We start from the raw sequence: 9,344 nt of genomic DNA on the forward strand, positions 1-9,344 counted from the left end.
GGAGACGATGATCTGATGTTTAAAAAGGCCATATAGTAGGTTGGTGTTGGTTTGAGGAATTTTTGTTAATGGTGTCCGTAGTACTGATGTTAATTACGTTACGTTTATTCTGTGTAGTGGGCCTTAAATCATTTCGATCACATCTAGGAATTGATATGATGAGGATTTTGAGATTATTTACTTGGTGCTGCAATAGATTGAACTTGTCATAAATGGCCACCTCAGTAAAATGCATGTTCACTTCTGGCACTGTCAATACAGAAAAAACATTATCTGAGTTGTGTATTATTCGACGAGAAATGCTCTGTGTGCAAGAATTTTCCTGCCTGGCGCTGGTTAGTTCTAGCTTAACTGACTCCTCACCCGGACTAACAGACATTTTAATTGCCTGTGTCCGTGCTTGCACTAGTGTAGTTAGTCAAGTGTGACTCAACCAGTAATCTATGTTTCTAGATAGAGTGATGGTGCCTTCCTGGTTAGGGTGAAGGCCGTCCCTCCTCAGCAAGCCCGGTTTGCCTCGGAATGAGGGTCAATTATCAGTAAACATTAGTAGCTGTTCTCTACAAAACCTAGCGAGCCACTTGTTGACCGAGACTAATCTGCTATACCTCCCATCATTGCCTCTCGCAGGCACGGGGCAAAGACAAGTACTCGAAGCCGGGACATCTTTCTAGCGAGGATACAAATCCTAGTTACAGTATGTTCCTCTTTGTAATCTCTGACTGTCTCATCCCAGTGTCTTTGCAGCCAATGTGTACAACTATATTTGCATAGCCAGTTGTGCAATTAACCTGTCGTACATGCTTACTAGACCTGTTGCGAGTCAGCTCCCTAAGACTAGCTGCAATGCCAGGAGCTCTGGCCCCGGGAATACATTTAATTATGGCTGGTTTACTAAGATGTATATTCCTGCTGATTAAGTCCCCTATGGATAAGGTGTGTTGCCCAGTAGACTGGGGTATAGGACTATCTAAAGGGCTGAATCTATTATGCGTCTCAACCGGTTCACCATGGCTTGTAGGCCGCTTAGGGCTTCTACAAACTAGGCTAGTCAGCTCGCTACAGCTAATGCTAGCAAATGTGGTCGCAGGGTTTAAAGTTCTTGCTGTCTTTGGAGAAGTGGCCACAGCGTGAGGGAGCAGATGCCTTCGGAGCATAGTTGCTTTTGACCGTGACAAGTTTAGCTTAGTTAGCTTAGCAGCTAGCTGGGTTGTTTCTTTCACCAAGTCAAGTTCTTGCTGTCTTCGGAGCAATAAGCAAAGAGTAGCAGACACCTATGGAGCGTAGCTTAGCTACTTTAGCTTAGCAGCTAACAAGCTGAGAAAGGGGTGTTGAGACAGGGAGTGGGTGCTATGCATGTTTGATCCATCCATCCATTTTCTACCGCTTATTCCCTTTTGGGGTCGCGGGGGGCGCTGGCGCCTATCTCAGCTACAATCGGGCGGAAGGCGGTGTACACCCTAGACAAGTCGCTACAAGTTTCGTTGTACTTGTTGCAATGACAATAAAGACCTACTTACCTTACTTACTTACTTACCTTACTTACCTCATCGCAGGGCCAACACAGATAGACAGACAACATTCACACTCACACACTAGGGCCAATTTAGTGTTGCCAATCAACAGATGAGACTACTAATTATGTTTGAAAAAATAAAGAAAGCTGTCAAACAATTCGAAGCACACAGATAGAAAGATAGTACTGGACTTAGATTATTCGTTGTCAGCCGCAGTGAATATGACGTCACACCTAAGACATACTAAAATTAATTTTTACCGCATTTTCTGGACCATAGGGCGCACCGGATTATAAGGCACACTGCCGACGAGCGGGTCTATTCAGGTATTTTTTTATTGTAAAAGGCGCACCGGCATTAAAGGAGTCATCCCACCGTCAGTGTGTGAATGTGTGTGTGAATGGGCGAATGTGGAAATACTGTCAAAGCGCTTTGGGCTCCTTAAAAAGGGGTAGAAAAGCGCTATACAAGTACAACCCATTTACCATCCATCCATTTTTCTACCGCTTATTTCCTTTTGTGGTGGCGGGGGGCACTGGTGCCTATCTCAGCTACAATCGGACAGACGGTGGTGTACACCCTGGACAAGTCGCAACCTCATCGCAGGGCCAACACAGATAGACAGACAACTTTCACACTCACATTCAACCATTAGGGCCAATTTAGTGTTGCCAAGCAACCTATCCCCAGGTGCATGCCTTTGGAAGTGGGAGGAAGCCGGAATACCCGGAGGGAACCCTCGCAGTCATGGGGAGAACATGCAAACTCCACACAGAAAGATCCCGAGCCCGGGATTGAACCCAGGACTACTCAGGACCTTCGTATTGTGAGGCAGACGCACTAACCCCTCTTCCACCGTGCTGCCCTTAAAGGGTCATATTATGATTTTTTTCTAAATATAAAAAACTTCCTTGTGGTCTACATAACATGTAATGGTGGTTCCTTGGTCAAAATATTGCATAGATTGTTTTACAGATCATCTTTAAACTGCTTTCTGACAGTATCTTCATGATGTGCCGTTTTGTGGGCGGTGTTATTTACGTGGAGAGCCACGTAAATAAGACCGCCCAAAAAACCTCTCCCCGTTATCTTTGTTGTAGTGGTGTAGTGTGCAAGGACGGGAGTGGAAGAAGTGTTAAAATATGGAGCTAATTTTTTTAATGAGATTAAGACTTTACTAAAATCAACAACGGAGCAACATCTTTTCATCTGTGGGTCACTTATGCAACAACACCGGAAATGTGTCCCGTGAAAAACCGTCCGACCGAAACTCTCCAATAACTAAAGTTCCTTGGGTGAATAATGTAAACCCACTTAGCGCTTCCATAGCGAAATATAAGTTAAAACTTTACGCTACTTTTTATTGGAAATGGCAACAGCAGAGGGTGAATGTCCCATAACAAGAAGATAGTGAAAAAGAAGAAGATCATCAACTACGTAATTGTCACGGACTAGAGTGGCAGACCTGCGCAAATTTTCTGGACTTGTGCAGATCTCAAATGCCAGTCGGATGGTAAGAAAAATTGGTTTTGCATAATATTGTTAAACAAAACGCCAGATAATATGTCTGCTAATGGGTGCCGTTTTGCGTTTTTTATATCTTTACATTAATACTTATATCTCTGACGGCGGTAGCCGTAATGGGCCGACAGTCCATCAAGCGGTGCGGCTTCAAAGTCATACTAAGACATATTACCAGATTTTTGAGGGCCGTGTGTAATGTTCTTTATATTCAAGAGAACATTTAATGTTTTTGGTGTTGTTTACCGGCGTCCTATTGCAGTCTACTAGAGATGCGCGGATAATTATATCATCCGCAACCGCATCACCAAAGTCGTCATCCACCCGCCGTCATCCCGAACCAACAGTTTATCAGAACCGCAACCGCCCGCCACCCGCCCGCTGACGTTCATCAGAGGTCGGCCAACTTTACCACTCACAGTGCTATTTGAACCTGTTTCACAGAGTAATGAAGACAATGGGAGCCGCTAACGTTCTCACGAATATCCAATGGCGTTCATCCTGATGACAAGACTATGGGCGTGCTGTGAAGCCATTGCCTTTGACACCTTCAGCAACATGTACAAAAAGATTGTTAGTCCGGCAACATTTTGTCTGCAGCTTCCGCAATTACACGTACAAGATTGAAAGGCATACTGGGTGATACAGAGTACGCTGATGGTTGAGATATAAACAACTTTAACACTTACTAATATGCGCCATGCTGTGAAGCCACACCAAACAAGAATGACAAACACATTTCGAGGGAACGTCCTCACAGTAACACAACATAAACGCAACACAAAAATACCCAGAATCCTTTGTATCCTTGACACATCCTGAATATATTTTACATCCCCGCACCCTCAACCCCGCCCACCTTACCGACGCATGGGGGGTTGGGGGGGTTTGCTGCTAGCAGGGTGTATAAAATAGTCAGGTGTGTCATGGATACAAAGGATTCTGGGTATTTGTTGTGTTGCATTTGTTGTGTTACTGGGAGGATGTTCTCCCGAAATGTGTTTGTCAATCTTGTTTGGTGTGGCTTCACAGGGCGGCGCATATTACTAAGAGTGTTAACATTAACAACCATTAGTGTACTCTGTGTCACCCAGTATGCCTTGCAGTCGTGTGCGTGTTGCTGCGGAAGCCACACACAACATGTTGCTTGACTGACAAGCAGATCGTAAATGCAGTAGAAGGCGACAAAGCCAATGGCTTCTTAGCACGCCCTAATACTTATTACTTAGGTGACTGCCGGCAGTCATTCTAGATAATATTAGCGTCTCCTATTGTCTTCTTCGCTTTGTGACACGGGTCCTAAATGGCTCTTTGAATGGAAAAGGATACCGATCCCAGAACCATGTATATCAAATATTTCCGGATGGTTCAACCGCCACCCGCCCGAATCTAATTTCTAATTAAAATCTATTTTTTCGTCATGTCACCCGCCCGACCCGCGGTTTATCCGCGAACTCCGCGGATGAGACCGCAAACCGCGCATCTCTACAGTCTACACATATCTCTTATGTGTGTTTATCATCTACTGGTTACACTTATCATTACACCATGTACCAAATAAAACTGCTTCGAGGTCGGTGAACACAACCAGAATTATTCAGTACATTACGCGCTCCGGGTTAAAAGGGGCACTGTCGATTTTTGAGAGAATGAAAGGATTTTAGGTGCACCTTATAGTCCGAACAATACGGTACTTGCAAATGATACTCAGAAGTGCAAGAAAAACTAAACAAAACAACTGGAAAACACGGTTATCGTCGTCAGCTCAATGTTAAATGTTACATCAAAATAATTAAAATGTTATTATTAAACAAATGAACATTTATAAAACAATCATACAAACATTATTGAAAGTTGGCACTGTTGTGTACAAATATTGATTCCCACTATCAGGAATTGGTTCTGTATCCGTTCAAATATAAAGGGTACTATCTTTCATTCTTTACATAATTGTTTGCTTGTGGCAAAGTAATATTTTTTCTTGAAGTGATGAATAATTATAATATTTCCTATTGATATAAACCATTATTTTGTTCTTGAAATAATAAAGGTTGATGTTTTCAGGTATCGAGGTGTGGAACCCTGCATTTGACGTGACCCCCCATCAGCTGATCACAGGAGGCATCATCACAGAGTTGGGGGTCTTCCTGCCCTCAGAGCTCCAAGCTGCTCTCACTGGCCGCCTCACTGCTCTTTAGAGCAACACCTGCTGGCGTGTGTGCGCAAATGCACCTTAAGACACACACAAACACACACACACACACACACACACACAAGGAAGTTTGTATTGCAAGCAAGTTGTTTCTAATTCTCACAAAAACTCTGCAGGGAGTCAAAGAGACAAATTAACCTTCTCGATTATTTTCTTCTCACAAGAATTGTAGATTTTTCACGTTGCTCACGACAATTGTTTCTCTTTTGAACACCTTTCAAAATGACAAACTGCCAAGCAGTCAGTTTCCTCACGTGCGAAATGTGTATAAATGCAAACGCACAACTTCCTGCTGCTACCGTGTACATAATGTACAAAAACAAACACTGCTAGTTTCAATCATGTTATATTAACATTTCATTTAAGTCTTTGTGTACCTTCTGTAGTAATGACAGACTCATCTCTAGCTATAATAGCAACAATGTTTTTTGCCGAGCGGACAATTTGAATATGTTAGTTGTATTTATATTTCATGGCATCTTTGTATTTAGTGTCACATTTACTTTGTTCATTTAAGAACGTAATGGAAGTTTCATGAACTTTCACCTTTACAGGTCAACTTCATTTTTAGAAAATCCCTTTTGACACAATTTGATGTTTTTCCAACAAGTGAACCGTAAATTAATTAGTAATTATATTCATGCTGTTCACATTTTCATATCACAGCAAGCTATTGATGAACACAATTTGGCCACTAAGCCTGGATTGTCATTGGAAGACAAAATAAATTATGAAATATATATTCTATTGTGAAAGTTACAATAATTAAGTTCACCTGTAAAGTTAATGTATTATATATATACGTTAATACATTTTCACTTCATCCTGAACTTCATGTGAGTAGTATGTGTTGCCATGCTAAGGTTCACAGTACTACACTGTACTAATATACAGTACTGCAATGTAAACTGTGGATAAAGAAAACACCACCAAAGCATCTTCGAATAAACGCGCGCCAATAAAGCAACAGTTCTTTTCAAAATGAATGAAAATGTCAGTCTAAGGAAAATGTTTCATTTATAAACATGATGCATCTCTATTGTATGTTATTAAAACTTAAAAAAATAAAGATAACTTAATATTTAATTTCAGTGTAAACCCAGCCAAGCTGTTAATATTAGCATTAACATGAATATGGATGCTAATATTAGTAATGGATAACGTTACATGATGCTATAATTTGAGCATTAATTATCAAATCAAACTTTTTTAAAGTGTTTTCATACATAAAAAAACAATATAAAATGTTTTACAGACTTAATTAACATGAATACACGTGTTAATATTGGCAATTGAGTTTTTTTATTGATGTTTAAGCAAAATTATGTATTCGAAAAAATTTAATGAACAAGTGAATTTATTTAGATTTTTTTCTTCAAACTAGCATATGGTTAAAGTTGTTTGGACATGCTAAAATGCATACATTATATTTGTTCAAAGTGTTTTGTTCTACATTGTCAACGCTTCATTATGTATACGTTTACCTTTTGTAATGTATATTGATGTTGCATGCTAGCAATAATATATTGATATTACTTTGGATTAACGCAATTACATTCGTCGATCATTTGTGGTCACTGTTAGTTGCCAAAATGGTTGTGTTGACAATGTTTACATTAATTATTGCGTTAAAGGCCTACTAAAATGAGATTTTCTTATTTAAACGGGGATAGCAGGTCCATTCTATGTGTCATCCGTGATCATTTCGCGATATTGCCATATTTTTGCTGAAAGTATTTAGTAGAGAACATCCATGATAAAGTTTGCAACTTTCGGTGTTTAGAGAAATGCGCTGCCTCTACCGGAAGTCGCAGACGATGACGTCGCAAGTGTGGGGGCTCCTCACATATTCACATTGTTTATAATGGGAGCCTCCAACAAAAAGTGCCATTCGGACCGAGAAAACGACAATTCCCCCATTAGTTGGAGGATGAAAGATTTGTGTTTGAGGATATTGATAGCGACGAACTAGAAGAAAAAAAACGCGATTGTAATTGGGACGATTCCGATGTTTTTGGACACATTTAGTAGGATAATTCTGGGAGATCCCTTATCTTTCTATTGTGTTGCTAGTGTTTTAGTGAGTTTAATATTACCTGATAGTCGGAGATGTACGTCCACGGGTGTGTTGACGCGCAGTGTCTCAGGGGAGTCGACAGCAGCTATGGACGGCACAAGCTCAGCTTTTCTCCGGTAAGAATGACTTTTTAACCACAATTTTCTCACCAAAACCTGCTGGTTGACATTCGGTCGGGATCCATGTTCGCTTGACCGTTGTGATCCGTAGTAAAGTTTTACCTCCGGGAATTTTAAACAAGGAATCACTGTGTGTTTGTGTGGCTAAAAGCTAAAGTTTCCCAACTCCATCTTTCTACTATGACTTCTCCAATATTAATTGAAAAAAATGCAAAAGATTCAGCAACACAGATCTCCAAAATACTGTGTAATTATGCTGTTAAAGCGGACGACTTTTAGCTGTGTGTGTGCAGCGCTCATATTTCCTTAAAATCCGTGACGTCTTGCGTACACGTCATCATTACACGTTTTCCAGACGAAAATTTGAAATTGTAATTTAGTAAACTAAAAAGGCTGTATTGGTATGTGTTGCAATGTTAATATTTCATCATTGATATATAAACTATCAGACTGCGTGGTGGGTAAGTATTGGGTTTCAGTAGGCCTTTATATATGTATGCATGGTTTGTTGTAATATGGTCAAGTCAATGGTTGTTTCGTTGCACAAGCAGTAGATGGCGCCAAAGCACTGACTGGAGGGCGGATATCCGAGTGTTAACTTCCTGTTAGCAAACATGGCGCAAGGTTCCCGCAAGTTTAAGGCTCAGCGTCCTGGGGCCTCTAAAAAACAACACCTCAAACAGAAAGGTCCAAAGAAAGGAGGTTTGTCTTATTTTATAATCAATCTCATTACAATAGAGAAAATACTACTAAAATAGCAACCTGTATCGACCAACATGACACGTGGGATGTATGTCGTACATAATCGTCTTTTATTACGAGACAAACCTCAATTCTTCATTTACTCACCGTGTAGGTAAATGTAATATATGGAGAATAATCAACTATTTGTCCTTATTTTTTAAACTGTGTATTTAAACGTGATTACTATATGGACAAGAAAATATGTAATATTTTAAACTGTCTTCAAGGAAGGATCATTGCAGCCAAGAAGGTTCACATCGTTCAACAACAACAGTTGAAGAAGGTAAGATATATTATACTGGAAGTGTAGTATTATGTCAGTTTGTAGTATTGTTGTAGTACTATCCAGGCCTCGAATTTCAACTTTTTAAGGTCAAGGTAAGTGTTGCCATAAAGGAGGGCTCATATTTTAGGGCACCAAGGCAAACATTTTTTTTTCCTAGGCAGGGGCTCCACAGCATGCATGCATGCATGCATGTATACAGTCGTGGTCAAAAGTTAACATACACTTGTAAAGATCATAATGTCACTGCTGTCTTGAGTTTCCAATCTTTTCTACAACTCTTATTTGGCAAGTTTCACCTCCTATAAGGGGCTTTTGGTAGCCATCCACAAGCTTCTGGTTTCATTTTTGACCACTTGTTGACAAAATTGATGCAGTTCAGCTAAATTTGTTGGTTTTCTGACATGGACTTCAGCATTGTCCACACGTTTACGTCAGGCCTTTGGGAAGGCCATTCTAAAACCTCAATTCTAGCCAGATTTAGCCTGATTTGTTTCATCTGACATGGACAAACGATAAGACCTTCTGGGGGAAAGTTCTGTTGTCAGATGAAACAAAAATTTAGCTTTTGGCCACAATACCCAGCAATATGTTTCGAGGATGAAGGTGAGGCCTTTAATCCCATGCACACCATACCTTCCGTCAAACATTGTGGTGGTAGTATTATGTTCTGGACCTGTTTTGCTGCCAATGGAACTGGTGCTTTACAGAGAGTTAATGGGACAATGATAAAGGAAGATTACCTCCAAATTCTGCAGGACAACCTAAAATTATCAGCCCAGAGGTTGGGTTATGGGCGCAGTTGGGTGTTCCAACAGGACAATTACCCCAAACAAACGTCAAAAGTGGTAAAGGAATGGCTAAATCAGGC

At 40.5% G+C, this 9,344-nt stretch overlaps 3 protein-coding genes across 6 annotated transcripts in view; 2 read left to right on the plus strand and 1 right to left on the minus strand.

Moving 5' to 3' along the window:
* The window catches only part of mri1 (methylthioribose-1-phosphate isomerase 1), a 43,547-nt gene extending 37,328 nt beyond the window's left edge, over positions 1–6,219 (plus strand). Inside the window, exon 6 of the mRNA XM_061880620.1 lies at positions 5,103–6,219. Within this exon, the coding sequence (XP_061736604.1) occupies positions 5,103–5,236 (134 nt within the window). The 3' untranslated portion in view covers positions 5,237–6,219. The remainder of the gene's footprint in view (positions 1–5,102) is intronic.
* The window catches only part of LOC133538811 (uncharacterized), a 31,319-nt gene that overhangs the window by 8,233 nt on the left and 13,742 nt on the right, over positions 1–9,344 (minus strand). For 2 of the 4 annotated variants that reach the window (XM_061880618.1, XM_061880617.1), the window contains exons 1-2: positions 7,477–7,772; positions 7,347–7,412 (exon numbers count right to left, since the gene is read on the minus strand). The exons of 1 other annotated variant lie outside the window; for it this stretch is intronic. The gene's annotated coding sequence lies outside the window, so the exon portion shown is untranslated. Of the gene's footprint in view, positions 1–7,346; positions 7,413–7,476; positions 7,779–9,344 lie in introns of those variants that run through there. One more of the 4 variants, XR_009803111.1, reaches the window with a different exon arrangement.
* Positions 7,991–9,344, plus strand: part of lg20h19orf53 (linkage group 20 C19orf53 homolog) — a 6,988-nt gene continuing 5,634 nt past the window's right edge. The window contains exons 1-2 of the mRNA XM_061880623.1: positions 7,991–8,148; positions 8,418–8,473. Coding sequence (XP_061736607.1) covers positions 8,061–8,148; positions 8,418–8,473 — 144 coding nt within the window. The 5' untranslated portion in view covers positions 7,991–8,060. The remainder of the gene's footprint in view (positions 8,149–8,417; positions 8,474–9,344) is intronic.

This window comes from Nerophis ophidion, linkage group LG20 (assembly GCF_033978795.1).
Source record: "Nerophis ophidion isolate RoL-2023_Sa linkage group LG20, RoL_Noph_v1.0, whole genome shotgun sequence".
Taxonomy (NCBI): domain Eukaryota; kingdom Metazoa; phylum Chordata; class Actinopteri; order Syngnathiformes; family Syngnathidae; genus Nerophis; species Nerophis ophidion.